General features: G+C 39.4%; 1 protein-coding gene and 1 long non-coding RNA gene across 4 annotated transcripts in view; one reads left to right on the forward strand and one right to left on the reverse strand.

Annotated features, from left to right (window-relative positions):
• LTN1 (listerin E3 ubiquitin protein ligase 1) overlaps positions 1–25,725 on the forward strand; it is a 72,653-nt gene extending 46,928 nt beyond the window's left edge. For 2 of the 3 annotated variants that reach the window (XM_008267154.5, XM_089330610.1), the window contains 11 exons: positions 1,391–1,526; positions 2,055–2,199; positions 3,368–3,581; positions 4,366–4,603; positions 4,931–5,005; positions 6,612–6,798; positions 14,260–14,431; positions 16,341–16,561; positions 18,927–19,121; positions 22,739–22,906; positions 23,390–25,725. In XM_008267154.5, coding sequence (XP_008265376.3) covers positions 1,391–1,526; positions 2,055–2,199; positions 3,368–3,581; positions 4,366–4,603; positions 4,931–5,005; positions 6,612–6,798; positions 14,260–14,431; positions 16,341–16,561; positions 18,927–19,121; positions 22,739–22,906; positions 23,390–23,452 — 1,814 coding nt within the window. In that variant the 3' untranslated portion in view covers positions 23,453–25,725. The remainder of the gene's footprint in view (positions 1–1,390; positions 1,527–2,054; positions 2,200–3,367; positions 3,582–4,365; positions 4,604–4,930; positions 5,006–6,611; positions 6,799–14,259; positions 14,432–16,340; positions 16,562–18,926; positions 19,122–22,738; positions 22,907–23,389) is intronic. The other variant, XM_008267153.5, reaches the window with a different exon arrangement.
• Positions 18,152–27,398, reverse strand: part of LOC138849246 (uncharacterized) — a 16,235-nt gene continuing 6,988 nt past the window's right edge. Inside the window, exon 2 of the long non-coding RNA XR_011387752.2 lies at positions 18,152–18,873. This is a non-coding gene — a long non-coding RNA (uncharacterized LOC138849246). The remainder of the gene's footprint in view (positions 18,874–27,398) is intronic.

The following is a 27,398-nucleotide window of genomic DNA, read 5'->3' on the forward strand; positions in this document are numbered from 1 at the left end:
GGGTGGAAAAGATCCTGTATATCCCTGTCTCCCTGCCTTTCAAATAATAAAAAAAGATATGTTTATTTTTATGCAAAATATATTAGAAGTCTGTGCAGTTTTTTATTAGCATGTATTTTCCATGAACTTTTTGAAGACCCCTTATATAACTATTTCAGCTATGCTTCATTGCTCTCTGCTCAACCATTGATAAAGGCAAAAAAAGGAATAACTTTCATTGTATTTGAAACTTTTTTGAGCACTCATATTAGTTCATTTGTTTATTAATCTAAATAACATGAACACTTGCCAAATGAAAGTTCTTATTGTAGAGAGGACAGATGTAATAAAGTTATATCAAGTGATATCTGATGGAACAAAATGATGTTCCTTGTGTAGAAATGACAGAAAGGAAGGAGTTTCTACTCTGCTTTGGGGGTGTCCAAAATGGCCTCACAGAGAAATAGAAAGACATATTTCACCTGAGTGTTAAAGAATAAATAATTTTCCATGTGGACATAATTGAGAAAGGGCAGTCCAGATACACAAAAACTTACAAGGGTTCAGATAATTCAGTTTGGCTGGCATTTAAGGTAGACCATTAGAGACAGAGGGTGTTGAAGATGGCTTATGTGAAATCTTAGGGAATCTAAGGAGACCAGAGTTACTGGATACTTCAGTATATGCTAGTATCAGTCTGTCTTTAAACTTTTCAGTCTAGAGCTGTGCTGTTTTGATTGTTTTTATTTGGGAGGTAAGTATGCTCAATATGTTCTTTACTTAAGAAACCGAAAGAGAAAAGACAGCATGGATTTGTATAAAACACAGAATCATTCACTCACTACCCCCCTCACTTCCCTTATTCTTTGTGGCATACTGGGTTTGGAAACAAGGTCTGTGCTCAGTGGAACTTACAAGGTCATTTGTTGACTCTTTCATCTGAGCCTTTTTTAAAGTTCTTAACCTGAACCTGGCCAGCGCCGCGGCTCAATAGGCTAATCCTCCGCCTTGCGGCGCCGGCACACCGGGTTCTAGTCCCGGTCGGGGCGCCGGATTCTGTCCCGGTTGCCCCTCTTCCAGGCCAGCTCTCTGCTGTGGCCCGGGAGTGCAGTGGAGGATGGCCCAAGTGCTTGGGCCCTGCACCCCATGGGAGACCAGGAGAGGTACCTGGCTCTTGCCATCGGATCAGCGCGGTGCGGCGGCCATTGGAGGGTGAACCAACGGCAAAAGGAAGACCTTTCTCTCTGTCTCTCTCTCTCTCACTGTCCACTCTGCCTGTCAAAAAAAAAAAAAAAGTTCTTAACCTGGACACTTCTTAAGAAAGTTTTTGACAGAGCGGAAGAAGCTCTTTTTTATGGTAACAGTGTACTTTAAAAATTTTTTAAATTTTTGATTTTGAATTTTATTTTAGGAGGTTTTGGACATCTTGCCATTTTCAATTCTTGTCTGCAGACCAGAAGCATAGATGATGGAGAGTTATTACATGGAATATTAAAAATCATAATATCCTGGAAGAAAGAGCATGAAGATATTTTTCTTTTCAGTTGGTGAGTGATACTTTGTACTGTGTCCCCTGCTCTCCTCAGTTACAATGTGGATCCAGATTATAAATCCTGTAGTTACAGTTTTGTGTACTGTAATGGGATGGATGTTTAAGTCCGTCATTTATGAGTAAATAAGATTGTAAATAGGGGCAAGGTGTTGTGGCGTGGTGATTTAAGCCGCTGCTTGTAACATCCATGTCCCATCAGAGTGCTGGTGCAAGTTATTCCATGCTTGTCATGCAGTTTCATGCTAATGTACCTGGGATGCAGCAAATAATGGCCCAAGTACTTGGGTTCCTGCTGCCCATGTGGGTGATCGAGGAGTTGCTGACTCCTGACTTCAGCTTGGCCTAGCCTTGGTTGTGGACATTTGAAGAGTGAACTAGTAGATGGAAAATCTCTGTCTCTTTCATGCTGCCTTTCAAAATTAATTAATTAAAATTTGTAAATGGGATAATTTCTAATTGAATGTCAGTATAATTCTTTAATGCATTTTGATTTCTTGTTATTTTGTTTTTGTCTTTATCACAGTAATCTATCAGATGCAAGTCCAGAGGTACTGGGTGTAAATATAGAAATAATTCGGTTCCTTTCCCTATTTCTGAAATACTGCTCATCTCCTTTGGCAGAGAGTGAATGGGACTTCATTATGTGTTCCATGTTGGCTTGGTTGGAGGTAAAGTCACTTGCTATGTTTTCATCTCTGTTGGGTCTTCGTGGGTACCTGTTTATTAATTGTATTCAATTTAACAATTGTATTAGTTCCTTTGTAAGCATTTAGAGCAGTATAGATATTTTCCCCACCAGCTACTATTTGACAGACCATAAAATTATGGTGGTTTAATGACTACCTGCACTATTCAACTGTTATTAAAAATGTGTCCATAAACTTATTTTAATACAATATTTGCAAATTGGCTCTTTCAGATTGTATCTTTTCAAAATTACAATTTTTGTTGTTGTTGTCTTTTTTTATGTTGTAATTAAATTATTGCCAGAATGGAGCATTAAAGCTGAGAGATTCAGAAAGATTTATTACAAAACTTGTAGGCTGAGGCAAGTCAGGTTCAATTGGTTTGACTCATAGTTTTGCCTGTTAATTAGCTGTATGACTTAGACTTTGTCCTATTTGACCTTCAGGTTCTTTATTTTACTTTATTTTTTTTTAAAGATTTATTTTCATTTATTTGAAAGAGTTACAGAGAGAGGTAGAGACAGAGAGAGAGGTTTTCCTTCCCCTTGTGGACTCCCCAAATAGCCGCAACAGCCAAAGCTGAATCGATCCAAAGTCAGGAGCCAGGAGCTTCTTCCAGGTCTTCCACGTGCATGCAGGGGCCCAAGGACTTGGGCCATCTTCTGCTGCTTTCCCATGCCATAGCAGAGAGCCGGATCTGAAGAGGAGCAGCTGGGACTTGAACCAGCACCCATATGGGATGTTGGCACTTCAGGCTGGGGCTTTAACTTGCTATGCCACAGTACCTGCCCCAGGTTCTTTTAATGATAAAGTACAACTTGTAGGTAGCTGATAAGATTAGGAATGTTTTTAGTGTGTCTGACTTGGTAAATTATAGATGATAAAGTTTCTTTCATAGTTTAGAAATAAAAAAGGAATTTTGGAATAAATTGTTAACTGTTGATTCTAATTCGTAGTATTTAATTTTTACTCAGCTTTCTATCAATTATCTTGGTATGTAAAATGTATACATCCTTCCTGAGATTTTATACTTCAATGGCTTTTTTATTTTAAAATCATGGAAATGAAAGAGGGTTTTCTCTTTATTGCCTTTATCTATAGTATTCTGATTAATGTCTGCATACCTATTTCATATTTGTTATTTCTTTAGACAACAAATGAGAATCAGGCATTGTACTCTCTGCCACTTGTCCAACTGTTTGCCTGCGTCAGCTGTGATTTGGCCTGTGATCTCAGTGCTTTTTTTGATTCCACAACTCTGGATACCACTGGCAACCTTCCTGTAAATCTAATCAGTGAATGGAAAGAATTTTTTTCCCGAGGCATCCACAGTTTGTTTTTACCTCTTTTGGTGACTGTTACAGGCAAGTGAAAAGGGGCATGGTAATGAGATTCATTAAAAATGCCTCATTAAAAGATTTAAAACAAAAACTTTGGTTCTTTAAATCAAACAATACTAAATAGTAAAAAAAGAGCCAGGAGAAAAAGTGTGGCATCGCAGAAGCATCATGTATGCTTCTCTTTTACAGATGAGAATTGAAAAATGGCAAGGTATCCAAGGCCATCATAAATTAAAATAATGAGGCTGGTGTTGTGGCATAGTGGGTAAAGCTGCTGCCTGTGATGCTGGCATCCCATGTGGGCACCAGCTCAAGTCCCTGCTGCTCCACTTCTGACCCAGCTCCCTGCTAATGGCCTGGGAAAGCAGCGGAAGATGCTGCCACCTACGTGGGAGACCTGGATGAAGTTTCTGGCTCCTGGCTTTGGCCTGGCCCAGCACTTGCCATCAAGGCCATCTGGGGAGTGAATCATCAGGTGGAATTCTCTCCCTGTAATTGTGACTTTCAAATAAATAAATCTTTTAAAAATAATAAATCAGATGACATGAGTATATTATGTAGAGGAACCTCTGTATTAAACAGTCATTCGCTGCCTTTTTAGAGGATGAGATGAAAGTCATGGGAATATATATAGTTGAGATGAACTGAAATATATATTCACTTAATATTTCTGGTTAGAACTCTCAAGTAACTTTATGTATAGCTTTCATTTCATTTTTGTAAAGGAGATACGATTGTGAGTCAGTGAAGTTATGTTATTGCTAACTTTATTTTGAGATCTGAGTGTGTCTTTCCTTTTTGTCACCAGAAGAAAACAAAGATATGTCTGAAACATCATTTCAGAATGCAATGCTGAAGCCCATGTGTGAAACATTAACGTATATCTCAAAGGATCAACTGTTGAGTCACAAACTTCCTGCAAGATTGGGTACTAGCCAAAAAACAAACTTACCAGAGTATCTCCAGACCGTGTTGAATACTTTGGTCCCATTACTCCTCTTCAGAGCTAGGCCTGTACAAATTGCTGTTTATCATATGTTGTACAAGTAAGCATTCTTCCCATTGAATCAGTGTTGCAGTGGTCTGAAAAATTAGGCTACATATTTAGTTTTTAATCTTTAATTAAAAATGTGTCAGAGTGAAAATATAAAGAGACCTGACTGTATTTAATAATACAAACCCAAGTTATTTGGTCTTTTAGGTCATTGTTCTCTGTATACAATTTGTATTTAGGTAATCCTGGCCATAAATATTTATTGCACAAAACATTCATTGAAAAATATGTTCATTAGGAAAAAAGTACTGGTCTTTCTGCTCTTAAATATTTAACAATGGTCAATTTAATATGAAATATTTATTATTCTGATTTTCAGATTGATGCCTGAATTGCCACAGTATGATCAAGATAATCTAAAGTCATATGGAGATGAAGAAGAAGAACCAGCCTTGTAAGGTTTTTGCTTTTTTTTTAAAATAATTTGGTTTATTAAATTCTCGTAATCCACTTCACTTGATAATCTTGAGAAGACTGAAGCGGTGCAGAAATTCTGAACAGATAGACCCTTTTTCAGTTATCTGAAAGATGTAAATGTAATACAGAGTTTATCTTATAATAGAAGATGTTACATATGACAAGTATTAAGGAAAAGGATAAGTAGCATGTTGGAGACCAGACAGGGCATGGGAGGCTGGGGCAATTAATGTACATAGACCTTCTATTATGAAAGAGACATTTAAACTGGACTTTTAATGTAATATTTTGGTAGGCAAAAAAGATAATATAAATTAAGGAAACACCATGTGCAAAATGCACTGAGGCTCATATGTTCAGGATGTACTCAAACAATGGGAAATATTTCTCATTTAATATTTTAAAATTTTTAATATCTTCCTTCACTGTAGTATAAGTTCTATGAATTTCTTGCTGCTGACCATATCCATAGCACCCAGGACAGTTGGTTTTTGACTGCAGACTCAGGAGCAGTACTCATTTGTTGAATAAAAGAATAAATGAACCAGCGTGTACAGAATAGGCAGAGTATAGCTGAAGATAAAACTGGAAGGTCTGGAGTTAAGGGAGCAGGGTAGTAAATGGCCTTACAGTGACATTTTCTAGGACATGGGGCATTAATTGGTAGAAGATGGGTTTTATTCACTGATTCTGGCAGTGGTGTAAAGCGTGAATTATGGAAAGAAGCAAGCATAGGTGAGAGGCAATTCCAGGAGATAAGTGGCAGTGCATGGAGAGAGTGTGGGAAGTGAAGGGATTTCAGAGCTGGTTTTACTAAGATCTAGTGACCACTTGTATGGGGTATAAAATAGAGAAGACTTGGTGTTTGAGACGGAGATGTTGCAGGCAGAAGTTGAAGAAAGCCTGTTTATGGGCTGGGGAAGGAAGCCACAAGGGAAGAAAGACCATAAAGGTAAAAGGAGAGAAGCAAACTAAAGTATCATAGAATACAACTCTGAAAGGAATAAACACTTTTTGAGAATCTTAGTTCAATAAAGAAGAAAATAAACTTATACTTTCATGAATTAATGTGAATTTTAATTTATTAGAAAGGGGTCATTGTATGATTTTTTTAAAAAGCAAGTAATTATTAGCTCATTCTGATTTGTAGTTTTGATTATAATAGTTCTTTTTATGCAATATTGCGAAGTAGACAATATGCAGTAAAATAGAAACAGGACCAAGTGTCTTTACTCATCTTTGTCTTTATAGAATGATAAAGTGTAGGTATCAGAAGCTCTGTGGGCTCTCCTGACTAGGCATTTGGCTTCTCTGGATATGTGGTTTTCTTTTCACCTGTAAAACAGAGTTGAAATAGATGTTTTCTCAAAGTGTCTTTTCTTGAAGTGCTAATAACATCCAGGTTCTATATTTTTATAACATCTTTCAGATTCTGCAGTGTCATTAAGTGAAACAAATTGGATCTGTAAAGGGGGTCTTCTCAATACTTTTTTGGAAAATTGAGAAAAAGTTTGCTGCAATGAGTAAAATTCATACATGTTGTCAATTTGTTGAAAATGTGGTGTTTCATCCTTCCTTCTCAGGTCACCACCAGCAGTGCTGATGTCTCTTCTTAGCAAACAAGAGGACTTACTAGAAAATGTTTTGGGGTGTATTCCTGTGGGACAGATAGTTACTATTAAGCCGTTGAGTGAAGACTTTTGTTATGTCCTGGGATACCTCCTCACTTGGAAATTAATACTTACTTTCTTTAAAGCCGCTTCATCTCAGGTAAATATTATGTGAAAACTTTTGAAAGTTTTATTGTAATGTGTTTCTCTGTTAATGTTCTAGTCTCTTCCTTCCCCACCTTTTGGATTAAAGGGGAAATGCCTTATAGATCAATGTAGTACTATTACTTCATCTCGGACATTCTGTTAATAAGCTTATTCCAGTTACTACTTCCTCACTCCTTCAAGCACATTTTTTAAAAATAGGGTTTTTTTTTTTTTTTTAAAGATTTATTTATTTATCCAGAAGAGTTAGAGAGAGAGAAGCAGATGCAGAGAGAGAGAGATCTTCATCTGTTAGTTCAACCCCAAATTACTGCAACGTCCAGGGCTGGGGCTATCTGACGCCAGGAATCAGGAGCTTCATCTCAGTCTCCCACCTGAGTGCAGGAGTCCAAGCCCAGGCACATTAGCAGGGAACTGGACTGGAAGTGGAGCAGCTGGGACTTGAACCAGGGCCAATATGAGATGCCGGAACCACAGGTCGCAGCTTTACCTGCTGTACCACAGCACTGGCCCCTCTCAACACATTTTTTTTTTTTTTTTTTTAAAGGATTTCTTTATTTGTTTAAAGGGCAGAGTTACAGAGAGGCAGAGAGAAAGGGAGAAGTCTTCCATCTGCTGTTTCATTCCCCAAATGGCCGCAGGGCCGGAGCTGGGCTGATCTGGAGGCAGGAATCAGGAGCTTCTTCCAGCTCTCCTATGTGGGTGTAGGGGCCCAAGGATTTGGGCCATCTTCTACCGCTTTCCCAGGCCATATCAGAGAGCTGGACCAGAAGCAGAGAGTCCAGGACTCAAGCTGGTGCCCACATGGGATGCAGGCACTGCAGGCGGTGGCTTTACCCACCCACTACACCACAGTGCTGGCCCCTCCAAACATATTTTTTACAAAAGTAATTAATCTGTGAAGTGTAACTTTTTTGTGTCTAACTGAATATAGTCACCAAGTCCTTTTGTTGCAGAAACTTATATCTTACATTCTCATAATAATTAAAAATAATTGTGTCTTGTGAATTTTGGAGGGCAGGAGCAAATCCTGACTCTTGTGAGGATTTCATTTGATAGATCAGTGGAGAGTTACCTTACTTGAAAATCAGTGTTCAGAGAAAGATTTAGGAAACATTACTGTGTAATTCCAAGTGCTTTGTCTAACTGATGAAAATAGCCTATCTGTCATAACAGTTTTGCCCAAATTATTCTAGCAGCCACTAGATGTCTCTCTTGCCTTTTGTTTAGAAAGACAGACATTGCCCAGAAAGAGACTGGAGATACCCCAGCTTTTCTTTCTTTTAGGGAGATCCCCACTTGAAAATCTCAACCCAGTTTTGGTTTAATTAGCCTGATAAAATGTGTGCTTCCTTAACCGGTCAATACAAAAAAAGACAGAGTTTCAGTTCATACTTAAAGTGTGATTAAAAATTTAAGACATTCATTTCCAATGTGGTTATGTTTTTGTTCATACCCATACAGTGGTGCAATTATATCAACCTATATAGTTTTGAATTTTATATATAAGGGTAAAATCAAATTACAGGTAACATTGATTTAGTTGTTAAATAGATTAATTTTATTTCTCTTCAGATCTGTCACTTTAAGTATGTTTGTGATGTAAAGCTGGTTTTATTGGTTGATTATGTATTTCAGGAGCTCCTTGTTGAACTTTTACATTTGTTTCTCAGAATATTGCTGATCACTAAAAAATTGTAGCAGTAGATTTAGGATTTTTGTGTAAGAATTCTTGTCATTCAGAAATTAGGGAAATAGATAGTCATCATCTTTTTCATTAGAGCCAGGATGGGGGCAGGGATGTAAAGATTTAAACATAGATCTGGCGCCGTGGCTCACTTGGTTAATCCTCTGCCTGCGGCACCGGCATCCCATATGGGCGCTGGGTTCTAGTCCCGGTTGCTTCTCTTCAAGTCCAGCTCTCTGCTGTGCCCAGGAGGGCAGTGGAGAATGGCCCAGGAGTTTTGGCACCCACACGGGAGACCAGGAGGAGGCACCTGGCTCCTGGTTTCAGATCAGCGTAGCGCCGGCTGTGGTGGCCATTTGGGGAGTGAACCAACGGAGGGAAGACCTTTCTCTCTGTCTCTCTCTCACTGTCTATGACTACCTGTCAAAAAAAAAAAAAAAAGATTTAAACACAACAGCATTTACTATTGAGCCTAAATTTTGAATTGAGCTGTGAACAGAAAAACTGGAATAACCCAGTAAATAATGTTAGTTAGGTAAGTCCTGAAATAAACCTTGAGTGTTTTTTAAAAACTTTAATCAGTCCTAAATTATGGACTATTTTTAACTGTTTTCAAAAAAACTCTTAGCAAATCAGATTGAGCCAGGAGCTAAACTGTGTACGTGTGTGTTTGTGAGAGTGAGCAAGTGCTTTTATTGAGATATATTTCACATATCTTAATATTTATTTAATGTATATAATTTGATATTTTAATATACTAAGGTATTTCAAAAAATTTCACAGGAAATGGAATTAAAAGTTAACTATTGGCCGGAGCCATGGCTCACTTGGCTAATCTTCCACCTGCGGCGCCGGCACTCCGGGTTCTAGTCCCGGTTGGGGCGCCGGATTCTGTCCTGGTTGCTCTTCTTCCAGTCTAGCTCTCTGCTGTGGCCCGGGAGTGCAGTGGAGGTGCTTAGGCCCTGCACCCGCAAGGGAGACCAGGAAGAAGCACCTGGCTCCTGGCTTGGGATCAGCGCAATGCGCCTGCCACAGCGCGCCAGCCATGGCAGCCATTTGGGGGGTGAACCAACGGAAAAAGGAAGACCTTTCTCTCTGTCTCTCTGTCTCTCTCACTGTCTTAACTCTGCCTGTCAGAAAAAAAAAAAAAAGGTAACTCAGTACAAAAAAGAAATCCTTGCACATTTTTTCATAATGTGCATTTTCCATGAACTTTTTGAAAATCCCATGTATTCATTGAGCTATAGGTCTAGTGCCACTATCTAATTTTAGAACAATTTCAGCATCCCGAAAACAAACCCACACCTGGAAGCAATCACTTCCCATTTCCTGTCTTATCCCATTAATTCTGACAACCACTAATCTGGTTCTGTCTCTATGGATTTGCCTTTTCTGTACATTTCGTGTATGTGCTGTCTTATGTATGCATTACTTAGCCTAGCATAATTTCTTTTTAAAGATTTATTTATTTATTTGAAAGAGTTACACAAAGAGAGGAGAGGCAGAGAGAGAGAGAGAGAGAGGTCTTCCATCCACTGGTTCACTCCCCAATTGGCCACAACGGCTGGAGCTGTGCAGATCTGAAGGTAGGAGCCAGGAGCTTCTTCAGGGTCTTCCACGCAGGTGCAGGGGCCCAAGGACTTGGGCCATCTTCTGCTTCCCCAGGCCATAGCAGGGTGCACCCCATGGGAGACCAGGATAAGTACCTGGGAATCAGCACGGTGCGCCGGCCGCAGTGCGCCAGCCGCGGCGGCCATTGGAGGGTGAACCAACGGCAAAGGAAGACCTTTCTCTCTGTCTCTCTCTCTCACTGTCCACTCTGCCTGTCAAAAAATAAAAAAAGAAAAAAGAAAAAAAAGATTTATTTTATTTATTTGAAAGAGTTGCAGAAAGAGGTAGGGCCAGAGAGAGAGAGAGAGGTCTTCAGTTCAGCTGGTTCACACCCAAATCTGCTGTTCACTCCCCAAATTACTTTTTTTTTTTTTTTTTTTTTGACAGGCAGAGTGGACAGTGAGAGAGAGAGACAGAGAGAAAGGTCTTCCTTTTGCCGTTGGTTCACTCTCCAATGGCCGCCGCGGCCGGCGCGCTGTGGCCGGCGCACCACGCTGATCCGATGGCAGGAGCCAGGAGCCAGGAGCCAGGTGCTTTTCCTGGTCTCCCATGGGGTGCAGGGCCCAAGCACTTGGGCCATCCTCCACTGCCTTCCTGGGCCACAGCAGAGAGCTGGCCTGGAAGAGGGGCAACCGGGACAGAATCCGGTGCCCCGACCGGGACTAGAACACGGTGTGCCGGCGCCGCTAGGTGGAGGATTAGCCTAGTGAGCCGCGGCGCCGGCCTCCCCAAATTACTGCAACGGCCAGAGCTGAGCTGATCTGAAGCCAGGAGCTTCTTCCAGGTCTCTCACGTGCATACAGGGGCCCAAGCACTTGGGCCACCTTCCACTGCTTTCCCAAGCCATAGCAGAGAGCTGGATCAGAAGAGGAGCAGCCAGGAATCGAACTGGCGCCCATATGGGATGCCGGTGTTGCAGGCTGGGGCTTGAACCCGCTGTGCCACAGCACCGGCCCCGAGAAGTTAAGATTCAATGAAAAGTCATATACATTTGTCCTACATCATAAATTTTTAAAGCTACTATAATTACTCATGCTTTCTATTTTTTTCTGCAGATGTATTTGAAAGTAAGTTGCATACATCACGATGCTTTATCAAAAGTAATTAAGAATATGTCTGCCAAAAACTAGGACATAGTCCTACATAAGCGTAACATAGGAATTTGGTTTTGATGCAATAATATTATCTAATTAAGATTTGAATTTCCCTGGTTATCATAGTCATAACCTTTATAGTTTTATTTACTTCTCTATTGAGGATTAAATCAGGACTTATATTTGTTTTCTGTATTTCTTTAGTTGCTTTAATCTGTAATTCCTGTACCTCGTCTTTCTTTCTCCCACCCTCCCTCCCCCCTTTTTCTTTTTCTTTCCCTCCCTCTCTTCCTCCCTTCCTTCCTCCCTTCCTTCCTCTTTTTCTCTTCTTTCTCTTCTTTCTCTCTCTCTTTCTCTCCCTCTCTTTCTCTCTCTCTCTTTCTTTCTTTCTCTCTCTCTCTTTTTCTTTTTCTTTCTCTCTCTATTTCTTTCTTTCTCTTTCTTTTCTTTCTTTCTTTCTCTATTTCTCTTTCTTTTCTTTCTTTCTTTCTTTCTTTCTTTCTTTCTTTCTTTCTTTCTTTCTTTCTCTCTCTCTCTCTCTCTCTCTCTCTTTCTCCTTCTCTTTCTCCCTCTCTTTCTCTCTCTCTTTCTGTCTTTCTCTTTCTGTCTTTCTCTCTTTCTCTTTCTTTCTCTTTTTCTCTCTTTCTCTTTCTCTCTTTCTTTCTCTTTCTTCTCTCTTTCTTTCTCTCTTTTTTTCTCTTTCTCTCTCTCTCTTTCTCTCTTTCTCTCTTTCTTTCTTTCTCTCTTTCTTTCTTTCACAAAACTATAGAGAGAAGGAGAGAGAGATCAGGATCTTCAACCCACTATTCTTTCCCCAAATGGCTGCAGCAGTCAGGGGCTGTGTCAGACTGAAGCCAGGAGTTTCTTCCAGGTCTCCCACATGAGTAGCAGGGGCCCAGGCACTTGGCCCATCTTCCACTGCTTTCCCAGGTACATTAGCAGGGAGCTGGATTGGAAGTGGAGCAGCTGGGACTCTACCCAGCTCCCATATGGGATGCTGGCACTGTAGATGGCGGCTTAACCTGCGGCACCACAGCACTGGCCCCTTCTTTTCTTTCTTGTCATTGTTTGAGACAGCTATTTCATAGAGCATCACAAAATCTTGATTTGTCTGATGTTTCCTCATGATTAGATTCCGGTTAATTTTCAGCTCAAGAGTACTTACTGGGGCCAGCGCTGTGGCATAGCAGGTGAAGCCACTAAATGCAGTGCCAGCATCCCATATGGGTGCTGGTTCAAGTCCTGGCTGCTCCACTTCCAGTCCAGATCTCTGCTATGGCCTGGGAAAGCAGTGGAAGATGGCCCAAGTGCTTGGGCCCCTGCACCCACATGGGAAGACCCAGAGGAAACTCCTGGCTCCTGGCTTCAGATCAGCACAGCTCTGGCCATTGCGGCTAACTGATGAGTGAACTAGCAGATGGAAGACCTCTTTCTCTCTCTGCCTCTCCTTCTTTCTCTGTGTAACTCTGACTTTCAAATAAATACATAAATCTTTAAAAAAATAAAAAAAAGGGTACTTACTACACAGGTTCTTATGTGTCTGCAGTGCGTTAACTTAAGCAGGCACATACTGTCAGTGTGTTCTTTTATTGGTGATTGTGGGGAGCAACTCGGACTAGACTGTTGCTGGAATTAAGACTTATTCTATGCATCTGCTCTCCCACAATATGGTGCTGGGAGAGGAGGAAACAGCTTCTACACAGCTGCCTCCAGTTCAACCAATAAACTGTAGGAACTGCTCCTGATTGGAGGAGAGCAGCATACTCGGCGTGTAGGTAGCAGAGTTGGGATTGGTGGAAGAGGACTATAAAGGAGGAGAGAGACAACATGCACCAGGAACATCTATCTGAAGGAACACCTGTGCAGCCCCCGAGAGAGCCGGCCGGTGGTGTGCCGCTCCCCCACGGAAGTGGGGAAAGTGGCAGGGGGAACCGCCCTTCCACGGAGGTGGAAGGGACGGTAGCCAACCCGGGAAGAACCAGCAGCAAACCCGGGAAGGGCCGAGCAGACAAAAGAACAGCGCAGGGTCCTGTGTCGTTCCTCCGTGAAGAGGGGGAGCGACATAATGGTGCCGTGACTCGGATAGGAAACCTAGGCAGGGTTTAGTGTTGTTCCTCCACGAAGACGGTGAGCGACAGGTGATGTTAAATTTGATTATTCAGTAAAGGCAGTGCTTGTCTGATTTATTTAATGTGAAAGTCCTTTGATGAATATATTTTAAAAATGAACTCCTAAGTCCTACTATGGTTTGATCCTTGTATTTGAGTTTTTATAATATTCAGCTAATGGTATCTTTGTATTAGAAGGAGATGTATGATATAGTGCAAGAAAATGTGTTAAAGCAGGTTAAAAATACCAAAGAGAACTATACAGTGATTGTGAAAAATGAGAACTCCATTATTGAGGCACAAACAGGAGTTGTAAAGTACGATTCTCACACATAAGCCTTTGGTGCTCTCAGTAGTGCCAGTTTTTCCTGTTCCTAAAAAAGGAAGCTAGAAACCCATATGTTTATGAGAAATTTCCTGATTGATGAAATGACTATGAGGAGACCCCAAGACACTTTGGATTACTAGTTTGCACCCTGCCCTGCAAGGATGCTTTAGGGTTTGATACAGGATGAGATCAGCCATGAAAATGGGATTCATTTTAAGCAAGAGTCATCGGTTGATGTGGAAGGAATGTATGGCAGACTTGGGAGGAGAGTAAGCAAGTCGTCTTTGGAGAGGGTTGAGTAGATTTTCTTGACTCTAAATAGAGTCCAAGCCAAGGTAAATGTATTAATCGGGAGATGATTTGAGAAAGATAGTAGCAACGTATGTCTAATAATGAGAGGTTGGTCAGAATGTCTGCTAGTTTGTAAGGGAAAGAAGAAGTGCCATGTGGCATGGCACATTTGGAAAATATGAATGGCATATAATTGTAGATATCTTCCATGTAATTATAAATTTTTTTAATTAATGTATTTTTAATTGTGTTCTTGTTGTTAGACTTGTATCTGTTCTTTTCTACTGATTGTCTTGATTTAATTTGGCTTACCAGCAAATTCTTTGTTTTCCACCAGCTTCGGGCACTGTATTCAATGTACCTTCGCAAAACGAAGAGTTTGAATAAATTGCTTTATCACCTGTTCAGACTGATGCCAGAAAACCCAACCTATGGAGAGGCAAGCATTGAGGTCTCAAATAAGGACCCTAAGACATTCTTTACTGAGGAACTCCAGCTGAGCATTAGAGGTCAGTAAGCTCTGTGTTTGTGTTCTTTCTCTGAGATTAGGTTCAGATGAAATTATATTAAACTTTTCCCTGGGGGTATGCAGAATAATCCCAAATGTTTCTCAGCTGTAAGCTTGTTGAAATATAAGACTTTTCTATATCTCTGTAAATATGACAAATAATTAAAATTTACAGATAAAGTTGTAAAGAATTTAATGAATTTTCAGAGGTTAGTATTGCAGAATGTTATCTCATTCTATAAACAAATATTATATGATAACATTTTGGAGGCATGTAAATAAATAATCTTCCATTAAGGAAACAAAGATGAATAAAAAGTGAGTTCAGGTTTTAGCTGAGAGGATAGCTACATACGCATCTAGTTATACTGCAGTATTATAAACAGATACCAAGAGTAGCGATTTTTTAATGTACTGTGGATCTGAAGAAGGACTACATCTTGTGAGTGTTGAGGTCAGTATTTTAAGACTTTGGAACAGCATCTCATGAGCTTTAAGGAAAGTAAAGGAGGCCAGAATCCTTTTTATAATTTGCTAGTGGTCCTCAAAAAGTTCATGAAAAATGTGTTACAAAAACCCTGTGTGTGGATTTGAAAAATTTTTTGCACCAAAGTAACCTTTTTTTTTTGAAGGATGTATTTATTTGAAAGGAAGAATGAGTGAGAGAATGAGAGAGAGAGATCAAGATCTCTATCCACTGGTTGACTCCCCAGATTGCCACATCTGCCAGGACTGGGCTGGGCTGAAGCCAGAAGCCAGAAGCCAGGAACATGATCTGAATCTCCCTCTTGAGTGGCAGGAATTTGAGTACTTGAGCCAAAAATTTGAGTACTGGGAAGCAGAGACCAATATAGGATGCAGGTGTCCTTGGCAGTGGCTTCACCTGCTATGCTACAGTACCCGCCCTATGCACCAAAATAAGCTTTTAATTTTTCCACAGACTTTTTTTTAATCAAGGATTTTTTAAAAAAAAATTTATTTATTTGAAAGTCAGAATTACACAGAGAGAGAAGGAGAGGCAGAGAGAGAGAGAGGTCTTCCATCCGCTGGTTCACTCCCCAATTGGCTGCAACAGCCTGAGCTGCACTGACCTGAAGCCAGGAGCCAGGAGCTTCTTCCGGATCTCCCATGTGGGTGCAAGGGCCCAAGGACTTGGGCCAGCTTCTACTGCTTTTCCAGGCCATAGCAGAGAGCTGGACTGGAAGTGGAGCAGCCAGGACTTGAAATGATGCCCATATGGGATGCCTTACCTGCTACGTCACAGTGCCAGTCCCTCCACAGACTTGAAGTACCCTTGTATACTATAAGCGGTCTTTCATGTGAAATATAGCACGTTATTTCTAGGAAGGTTTTTCAGTCTCAGCTGACATTTTCCCTCTTTTTAATCTTTTGGCATTCTTACAGTCCTTATTCAAAAAATTTTTTTATTTTCTTTTATGTTTTAAGTACACAGAGAGATATGTCTTTGATCTGTAGGTTCATTCCTTAAATGCCACAACAGCCAAAGTTAAACCAAGCTGAAGCCAGGAGCCCAGAATTTGATACAGGTCACCCACATAGGGAATAGGGACCTAAGTACTTGAGCCATCACCTGCTGTTTCCCAGTATACTCATTAGCCAGATCAGAAGTGGAGTAGTTGAGACTTGAACTAGGTACTTCCCTATGAGATACAGACAAGCAGCAAGTCAACTGCTCTGCCAGATTCTCTTGTTTCCTTTGGAATGTGTGGGGGTTACTGATACTTGAGTTCTGGTTTCTTTAGTGTCTTTGTCCTGTTAGCTGTAGCACTGTTGTTGAGGTATTAAAGATGCATTTCTAAGGAAAGTACTAGTATTAGTGTAAAAATATGTAAAGTATATAAAATATGTAAAAATAATGTTTCTAAACTGAAGAATGTTTTTTTCCTCAGAAACAGCAACTCTTCCATACCATATTCCACACTTGGCTTGTTCCGTCTATCATATGACATTAAAAGACTTGCCAGCCATGGTTAGGCTGTGGTGGAATAGCAGCGAGAAACGCGTTTTCAATATTGTTGATAGATTTACAAGCAAGTATGTCAGCAATGTTCTTTCTTTTCAAGAAATATCTTCTGTGCAAACAAGTACACAGCTATTTAATGGTATGACGGTGAGTATTGTCTTGACTTTCTCTAGAAAAGTTGAATATTGGTTATGTCTGTCATTATGAACGTCATCATAAAAATGTAGTCCTTGATTAAGAATTTACAGGAATTATCTATGTTATTTTCTGATTCTTGTGTATTAAGTCTCATACCACATGGATTGGAATAGTGGTATAATTTCATTTACCCACCAAGTAGTTTTTTTTTTTTAAATTCATTAGTTCATTCAAAATAAATATTGGAATACTTGCAGATACCAGGCTGTATGTACCAGTCACCTGGGTTCACAAATTCCTGCACCGTTACAGCATATCATCAGGTAGAGGAAAAAGAGCAGCACTGGTAGTGTTTCCTGCATTGGAAACTTCACAGTGACAACATAAAGAGATAGAGAGTTCTATGACCTGAGCAGGAAAGGCTCATCTGGCTGGGGGTATCTTTATGAAGGAAGTTTACTTGGGGGTTAGCAGGATTTTGTTAGGAGAAAATGAAAAGAAAGACATTTAATTTAAAGAAAATAGTATTGTAGCAGTAAGAAGCATTGAAATGATACTGTAATTTATTTTTATTTGAATGGCAAAGTGACAGAGAGATATCTTTCACCCACTGATTTACCTCCCAGAAACCCACAATAGCCAGGATGATGCCAGACTCCCAAAACACAGTCTGGGTCTTTCACGTGAGTGGCTGAAACTCAAATGCTTTAGCCATCATCTGCTTCTTCCCAGGTATGTTAGCAAGGAGCTGGTTTGGAAGTGGAGCAGCTGGAAATTGAACTGGCACTCCAATATGGGAGGTAGGCATCCCAAGCAGCAGCTTAACCTGCTGTGCCACAACACCTGCTCTAAGATGATATACTCTAATTTCTGTGATTGCCCAAGAAATGATGATTAACCAATTATTCACATAGAGTAGGATTCCCAAAGGTGAATTGTCCGAGGGAAGACACAAATTAGAGGTATGTTGGGCAAGACCTCAGTTAACAGTCTAAAAATATTTGGTCCTATTCAGCCACTGAAGATTTCTATTTAGGCAGGAGTCTATGAAATTGCTGTGATTGCAGTACATAGCATGGGCAGTACATAGCATGTTGGGATACAGCGTGGATTCAAATAAATAATTCAGAAAGACTCAGGGTAGACATTATGAGCAAGGAATAGGATCTGAGTGAGGCAATACTGGTGGGAATGTAAAAAACAAGAAATGTGAGACATTTTGTAATGGTGATTTAGTCAGATCTGCAACTAATATCTGGGTTAAGGCAGAAGGAGATATCTAAGATGATGCTGTGGTTTTTCTCACGGGAAGTAGGAAGGTCACAAGATTAAGTGTTTAAAGGACAATAATACATGCTTTATGTTGGGTTTGCAATGTTAGCGTGAAAATTAAAAAAAAAAAAACAGGTATAAATGCTGTGACTGATGATGGTTGGCCCTGAAGCTCAGGAGAGTAATGTGGTCAAGAAAGATTTGGCAGACGTAGAATTGATATTTGATGCCCTGTATGTGAAAGAGAATGGATAATTAAAAACTCATGCTGTCATTTGTTCAAAAGTGATTTAACTATTATGTGGCAAACCTAACATAATAAAACACTTTTTTTTTGGAACATTTATTTATTTATTGAAAGTTAGAGTTATGCAAAGGGAGAAAGAGAGAGTCTTCCATCCAGTGGTTCACTTCCCAATTGGCCGCAACGGCCTGAGCTGAGCCGATCCAAAGCCAGGAGCCAGGAGCTTCTTCCACACCTCCCACGCGGGTGCAGGGACCCAAGGACCTGGGCCATCTTCTACTGCTTTCCCAGGCCATAGCAGAGATCTGGATCGGAAGTGGAGCAGCCTGGGCCAAGTGCTTCCTCCTGGTCTCCCATGTGGGTGCTGGGCCACAGCAGAGAGCTGAACTGGAAGAGGGGCAGCTAGGACAAAAACCTGGCGCCCATATGGGATGCTGGTACCGCAGGCGGAGGATTAACCAAGTGAGCCATGGCACCGGCCCCTATTTATTTATTTGAAAGTCAGAATTACACAGAGGAAGAGACAGAGAAAGAGAGATCTTCCATCTGCCGGTTCACTCCCCAAATGACTGCATCAGCTGGAGCTGGGCCAGGCCACAGCCAGGAATCAGGAGCTTCTTTTAGATCTCCCGTTTGGGTGCAAAGGCCCAAGCACTTGGGCCATCCTCCGCCACTCCCAGGCACATCAGCAGCAGGCTGTATCAGAAGTGGAGCAGCCAGGTTTCTAACTGGTGCCCATATAGATTGCTTGTGTTGCAGGTGACGTCTTTTACCTTTTGTGCCACAACACTGGTCCTTCAGAATGCTTAAATGAAAGAAAGCAATTTTGTTAAAAAAATGACCTTTCCTGTATTGCAGGTTAAAGCTCGAGCTACTACTCGAGAAGTGATGGCTACTTATACCATTGAGGACATTGTCATTGAACTTATAATACAGTTGCCTTCAAATTATCCTCTGGGTTCAATAACAGTGGAAAGTGGGAAAAGAGTAGGAGTGGCTGTTCAGCAGTGGCGGAACTGGATGTTGCAATTAAGTACTTACCTCACCCATCAGGTAAGGTTTCACTTACAGGTTTGGCTTTGCAAACTAAGGAAAGAATGGCTAAACACAAAATGTATCTCTTCTTTTAAGAAGAAAATAGAGGCATCCCTTGGAGATATTTAGGCTTTAGTTCTAGACCAGTATGGTAATTTGAGTATCAATAGTAAAGCAACTCATATGAGTTTTTTGGTTTCCCAGTGTACATAGAAGTTACTGTAGTCTTTTAAATGTCTAATAACATTCTATCTAAAAAAAATATGCATACCATAATTACAGAATATTTTATTGCTAAAACAAAATGGTAATAAAATAATCTGAGCCTTCACTGAGTTATAATATTTTTGCTTGTGGAGGATCTTGCCTTCATGTTGATGGCTAATAGCTGATGGGACTATTGCTGAAAGTGGGGGTGGTAGGCAGTTTGTTAAAATAACACAACAATGAAGTTCGTTGTATCAGTTAACTCCTCCTTTCACAGCAGATTTCCTGTAGTGTGCAGTGCTGTTTGATAGCATTTTACTCAAAGTAGAACTTCTTTCAATTTTTTTTTAAAATACTTACTTATTTATTTGCAAGTCAGAGTTACAGAGAGAGAGAGAGAGGCATGGATTTCATGTAAAAGAGCTGGACGGCATCTTCCTCGACGACTGTGTTGAAAATGTGTGTGTGTGTGAGAGAGAGAGAGAGAGAGAGAGAGAGGTCTTTATCCACTGGTGCGCTCCCCAATTGGCTGCAACAGCCAGAGCTGCAGCGATCCGAAGCCAGGAGCCAGGAGCTACTTCTGGATCTCCCACATGGTTGCAGGGGCCCAGGGACTTGGGCCATCTCCTACTGCTTTCCCAGGCCACAGCAGAGAGCTGGATTGGAAGAGCAGTAGCCAGGAGTAGAATAGGCGCCCATATGAGATGCCGGCGCTTCAGGCCAGGGTGTTAACCTGCTGCGGCACAGCACTGGCCCCTAGAACTTCTTTCAACGTTAGAGTCAGTCCTGAAACCCTGCTGCTGCTTTGTCAGCTAAGCGTAGGTAATATACTAGATCTTCTATTGTCCTTTCAGCGGCAGTGCTCATAGCATCTTCATCAGGAGTAGTTTCCATCTCAAGAAACCACGTTTCTCTCCTCATCTGTAAGAAGCAGCTCTTCCTCTGTTAAAGTTTTAATGTGAGATTGCAGCAATTAGTCACTTCTTTAGGTTCTACTTCTAACTCTAGTTCTCTTCATATTGTCACTCCGTCTGCAGTTACTTCCTTTGCTGAAGTCTTGAACCCCCCAAAGTCATCCATGAGGGTTCGAGTCAACTTCTTTGAAACTCTGAATAATATTGATATTGCTCGTATGAAGCACATATGTTCTCAGTGGCATCTGGGATTCAGAGTCCTTTCCAGAAGTTTTCAGTTTACTTTGCATAGATATGTAGTAGAGGATCACTATGTATGGCAGCTGTAGCTTGATGAAATGTATTTTTTAATTCATAAACTTGGAAGTTAAAATTACTTAATGGTCCATGCATGAACTACTGAATGGATGTTGTGTTTGCAGCTGTGAACATAACATTAATGCTCATCTCCATCTGACTCTTGGGTAGTCAGGTGCATTGTCAACAGGCGGTAGTATTTTGAATTGTGTTTTCTGAGCTGAAGTAAAATACGCAGAATACATGTTGCAAGCTGATGTGTTGTCATCCAGGCTTTGTTGTTCCATTTATATAGAGTCCGGGCACAATAGATTTAGTATAATTCTTAAGGTTCTTAAGATTTTCAAAATGGCAAGTAAGCATTGGCTTTAAGTCACCAGATATGTTAGCACCTTACAGGGAATTCTACCTGTTCTTTGAACACTGAAGCCAGGCATGGATTTCATGTAAAAGAGCTGGACGGCATCTTCCTCGACGACTGTGTTGAAAATGTGTTATTTATGGGGCCAGTGCTGTGGCACAGCGGGTTAAAGTCCTGCCGGCATCTCATATGGATGCCGGTTCTAGTCCAGGCTGCTCCACTTCCTATCCAGCTCTCTGCTATGGCCTGGGAAAGCAGTAGAAGATGGCCCAAGTCCTTGGGCCCCTGTTCCCACATGGGAGACTTGGAAGAAGCTTCTGGCTCCTGGCTTCGGATTGGTGCAGCTCCGGCCATTGCAGCTATCTGGGGTGTGAACCAGCAGATGGAAGACCTCTCTGTCTCTACCTCTCTCTGTAACTCTGTCATTCAAATAAATAAAATAAATCTTTTTTTTTTTTTTTAATGTGTTAGTTAACACAGCTACCTTCAGCAGTTCTCTTAACTAGGTCTTCTGGGTAACTGATGAATCCTCTATCAGCATGTACTGCTTCGCCTTGCACTTTAATAGACACACTTATTTCCTTCAACATTAGGAATCAACCTCACCTAGTTTCAGAATTTTCTGCTGTAGCTTCCTTACCTCTCAGCCTTCATAGAATTGAAGGGAATTAAGGTCTTGCTCTGAATTAGGTTTTGGTTTAAGAGAATGTTGCGGCTGCTTTGATTTTTCTATCCAAGTCATTAAAACTTTCTCAGTATCAGCTGTTTTGCTTTCTTTTCATTCAAGAGTTCATTCGCCAGAGTAGCAATATTAATTTCCTTCAAGTTTTCCTTTGCATTCAAAACGTGGCTGACACAGCTGGCCAAGCTTGCAGCCTGTTACAGCTTTTAACATGTCTTTTTCACTAAATTTAATCATTTCTAGCTTTTGATTTCAAGTGAGAGATGTGTGACCCTTGCTGTCACTTGAATTCTTAGAGGCCACTGTATGAATAACAATTGTCCTGAGCTCAATATTTTTGTGTCTCAGAGAATAGGGAAGTCTGAGGAAAGGGAAAAGGATAGCTAGCATCTAATTTGTAGAGCCACTAGAACATACACAGCATTCATTGATTAACTTCATAGTCTGATGTGTGCATGATTCATGATGCCTTAAAACAATTAGCAATAGTGACATGGAAGATCACTGGTCAGTGGGCTAGTGTTGTGGTGCAGTGGGTAAATCTGCTTCCTGTGCCATCTTTCCATTTTGGAACACTAGTTTTAGCCTTGAATTCTCTGCTTTCTGATCCATTTCTGTACTAAAGCACCTGGGAAAGCTACAGAAGATGACCTTAGACTTGGGTCCCTGCCATCTATGTGAGATTCTGATGGAGTTCTATGTTCCTGGCTTCAGCCTGGCCCAACCCTTGCCATTGCAGCTATTTGGAGAGTAAATCAGTGAATGGAAGATCTTTCTCGGTCTCTCCCCCTCCTCTACTTCTTTCTCACTTTGCCTTTCAAATAAATAAGTCTTGGAAAAAAAGATATTGGTCACAGATTACTGTAACAGGTATATAAATGAAAAAGTTTGAAATATTGTAAGAATTACCAAAATGTGACACAGTGACACAAAGTGAGCATACGCTGTTAGAATTGTGGTGCCTGTAGACTTGCTTAATGAAGAAAAATTTCATCAGGTTCCTGAAACTTGGAAGGTTATTTTTAAACCAGCACTCATAAAACTTCAAATATGTAAATGTAGTCAGGCAGATTTTCTTCTTTATAATGTAACTCTAAAATTTGAGAAAATAAATAAAAGAATCATTGGTGGTCTTCAGTGTATAGCGTGACTCTTGTTTATTTCTTGTTCACAGAATGGAAGTATTATGGAAGGGTTAGCATTATGGAAAAACAATGTAGACAAGCGTTTTGAGGGTGTGGAAGATTGCATGATCTGTTTCTCAGTCATTCATGGCTTCAACTATTCCCTTCCGAAAAAAGCCTGTAGAACATGCAAGAAAAAATTTCATTCAGCCTGCTTGGTAAGACTATAGAGAAACTAACTAGCTTACATTTTGTGCGTTTTATATATGATACCTAACTTTGAAAAAGAAAACTATGTTAAATTCTATGTTAAATTAACTATGTTAGTTAAAACAGGAGACATTTTAAAAAGTGATTTTTCAAAATCCATTAAAAGTAATTAGTAATTTGCTGAGACTGGTGGCCTCAAAACACTTTAATAAATGGATGTTTCTAAGTGGAACTGAAGCTCATCATACTGGCATTTGCTTTGAGGGAGACATTACTTTATCTTATCGGTTGTGTGCATGAGCTGAGATAGAAAGAATCATAGCGTAGCCATTGAAAGTAATATTCAGGTCTGTTGATTTTGAAGACGAAAGAGCAAAAATTTTACTATTCTGTCTTTTTCAGTTTATCACTTGAAGGTTGCTTTTGAAGTGTGTATGTGAGATAACAGCTGTGAAAAGATCTTCTAACAGTTCAAATCTTTTCTTTTTCAGTACAAATGGTTTACATCTAGCAACAAATCTACGTGTCCTCTCTGCCGTGAGACCTTTTTCTGAGATGCGTTTCCGTTTGAAGTGATCCCTGACTTGAACGAGTGAAGGCATTTGGTTTAGATCCATCTGGAAGCATTGATGTGAGGAAGGCAGTGAGCATTATTTTTAAATAGGACCTTTCTGAAAAATTATTTTGGTTAATGTAATGATCCTAAAAGCAAGTTTACTTATCTTTAGATTGCTTTGTAAATGTTTGGAAAACTTTTCTTTTACAAAAGAATATTACATATTTGAGAGAAAATATTTATATTACGGGTTTAATCTCTTTGTATATTTAATGAAAAAACCCTCAATTACAGAATTGGAATATGTGAAAATACAGCTGTATTATACTTATAAATCCATTCAGTTTGTTGCTCTATGTTCTAGAATAGTCCAAGTGAGGCAAAATGAATTGAGAGAGCTAAATTACATCTACAGATATTTTAAGACTTATTTATTAGTTTTGACAAATCAGTAGTGACAACCAAATTGGTAGTATTCTAATTTTTTAAGATTATTTTAATGATAAAAATCACACTAAGCTATTAATATGGCTTATCTTAAGTTATTTGAAGCATGCAGTGATATCCTATGTAAAAGAGTAAACTGAACTTAAAAGGTGCCTCCATTTATCAAGGGTCATGAGATTCAGAAAATTCCAATGCATTACACCTACTTTTTGCTTGTGGAAGAATTATATCCATGCATTAGTGAAATCTGAATTGTAAACTTGAAAGTGAATGTATTACTCAGCTTGTGTGAGTATCCAGAGGGTAAGAATGTGGTAGAAGTAGTAATTTGATTATTTCATTTATGAAGCAGAGTGGTAACTATCCCTCTGTTGAGAGGGAAGAATAAATATTATTAAAACATAAATATTGATAGAAAAACAATATTTAAAAATGTAGGAGACTTTCAATTTTGAAAGCAAATCTTGCTGTTCTTACCAGCCAGAGTTACACTAAATAAGAGATTTGGGGAAGCTAAGTTTTTGCAGCCTTTAGAAATGAAAAATTAAGAATTTTAGTACTAAGTAATATTCAATATAATGGACTGAAGTGTACAAATAGGTGAAAGCCCAACTTTTGCCACAGCATGATTACCATTAAAATTGTGCCCCAAACATAAGAGTGTGGAAGTTTGGAACTTGAAATAATTTTATTGCAGTCTTCCATTTCATGGGAAATTAGTTAGGTTACTTAACAGATCATCTAATCATCTGTGTTGCAAATGTTTAATTGGTAAAAAGCAACTCGTGTTAAATAAAATTACTGCTTACCATCAACTGGGTAAAATGACTATTATTGACATAGTATGAATGTGTTCAGAGGATTACAGTTGAGAGTGAAGTATTATTATGTGGGAGTTACAGATCTCTTGAATTGTATGTGCAGATACAGTGTCCTACCTAGTTTTGCTTGTCTCTTTAATTTTTCTGTGTAGTATTTATTATCTTCTAGTCTTGAGGCTCAGACTTAGTAAGTGAAATATAGATAAGCAAAATTCTACTACCTCTTCTTAATCCCTCTCTTTAAATAATTCTCTGACTGTAATCCCAAAGGATTGTGTTATTTCCACGTCAAAGTTACGTATCCTTTAAAAATTGTTTTATAATAAGACATTGTTTATACATGTCCACTATTGGTATTTCTGGACTTCTAACCCAAACCTAAAGTAGAAAAGGAAAGGGAATAGTGGAGCATTTTTTCCATTAGGGCATCATGTTCTTGGTGAATCACTATACTGAAGTATAATTAAAGATCTACTCTTCATACTTAGACTAAATACATTTCTTTATGACTTGTAAGTATAATTGTAAAGCTTGTTATGATTTACATGCTAAAGAAAAAGCTTTCCAAGACTGGAATTCAGACTATCACATTAATTGTTTATATAACGTTGATGACTAAATAACAACCCTTAAAGCTTTAGTGTAAGGTCATTTTAAAATTTCATGAAACTCAAACTCATAGCAAAATTATTAATTTAAAACCCCAAAGTCAGTTGTGAATTTTAAAATTTATTTTTAAATTTTATTTATCACATGCTCTAATGTATGTACATACAATTCTGTGGCCTAAATAGTATGTTATTACTTGGTACATTTTTGTAGTGTGAGTAATTAATGTTATTATTTAATTGTTACACCATATGTGCCCATTAAAATTCGTTTTAATTACAGAATATTTCAGATATTCAGAAAAAATTAATATAAATGCCCTTGTAACTCTTCACATACTATTTTGCCATATTTGCTTCTGATTTTTAAAGAAATAAAATGTTTCTCTTTTGTACTCCTTCCTGGCACTGTTCTCCTCCTTGCCCATCTACTACCTCCACCCTCCCTCCCTCTTCCTGACCCTGAAACTTCCCTACTGTTCTGAAGTTGGTGTGTCTCCCTACCATTCAAGATTTAATACTTCACCACATTTGAATCCACAAACAGTATAGAGTACTTATAAAAATGTATATTCAGGCACTGGTGCTGTGGCGCAGTGGGTTAAAGCCCTGGCCTGCAGCATTGGCATCCCATAATGGGTGCCGGTTTGAATCCTGGCTACTCCACTTCCAATCCATCTTCCTGGAATGCACATGGGAAGGCAGCAGAGGATGGCCCAAGTGCTTGGGCCCCTGCAAGATCTGGAAGAAGCTCCTGGCTCCTGGCTTCTGATTAGCTCAGCTCCGGCCATTGTGGCCATTTGGGGAGTATACCAGCAGATGAAAGACCTCTTTTGTTTCTCTACTTCTCTCTCTAACTCTTTCAGATAAACAAAATAAATCTTAAAAAAAAAAAAAGGTTATTTTAGAAGAAAGTATATTTATGATTTCCTACCATAATGTAATTTTCTGTAACTTGCTATTTTATTTAACTGCTGTTTAATATCATATCAGATTTATTTATTTGAAAGTCAGAATTAACAGACAAAGAGGGAAAGGCAGAAAGAGTGTGTCTTTTATCTTACAGAATTTTTCAGGTCAATTTAATCAAATTTATCACTTGCTTTTTTTATGGTTGAGCCTTTTTTGTGTTAGGTTTTGAAAATTTGTTTCTTCCCTAAGGTTTAAAAAAATCTAATATATTTTCAAATCTCAAAATGTGCCTTACTCAGTTGGACTTAATCCTGAGGTTTAAAAGATTCTATTAGTTTCCTTGAGGTATAAATAAATTCTGTGCTTTGTTCTAAAAGTTTTAAAGTCAAAATATGCCTGATTCACTAGGAATTAATTTTTGTGACAGTTGTAAGTTTTATGACAGTCTTCATCTGTATTGATAGCCAGTTCTCATGGAATCATTTATTAAATAGTATACCAACTCCCCTATGATTTTTGTGGTATCTCCTCTTTTATATTACTTAATTTTCTAAGGTGTTCTAGGCTCTAAGAATTCTGTTCCTTTGATCTATCTATTTTCTGTGCTAATTCTACACTTTTTAAATTAAAAAAAAATAGCTTTATAATTAGTCTTGAAGGTTAATAGTTTTCTTTTTTTTTTTTTTTTAAAGATTTATTTACTTATTTGAAAGTCAGAGTTACACAGAGAGAGGAGAGGCAGAGAGAGGTCTTCTGTGCACTGCTTCACTCCACAGTTGACTGCCATGGCCGGAGCTACGCCAATCCGAAGCCAGGAGCCAGGAAATTCTTCCGGGTCTCCCATGTGGGTGCAGGGTCCCAAGGACTTGGGCCATCTTCTACTGCCTTCCCAGGCCACAGCAGAGAGCTGGATTGGAAGTGGAGCAGCTGGGTCTCGAACTGGCGCCCGTATGGGATGCCAGCGCTTCAGGCCATGGCATTAACCCACTGCGCCACAGCACTGGTCCCATTAGTAGTTTTCAATTCTTGTTCTTTTTCAAGACTGCTTCCTGATGCTCCCAGATTTATTTAACATGGGTATTTGTTCTTGTCTTAATGGAAGAACGTGATGGGTGTCCATCTTTTTTTTTTTTTTTAAGATTTATTGTTTATTTAT

Source organism: Oryctolagus cuniculus, chromosome 4 (assembly GCF_051225735.1).
Source record: "Oryctolagus cuniculus isolate XC-2025 breed Fujian yellow rabbit chromosome 4, ASM5122573v1, whole genome shotgun sequence".
NCBI lineage: Eukaryota > Metazoa > Chordata > Mammalia > Lagomorpha > Leporidae > Oryctolagus > Oryctolagus cuniculus.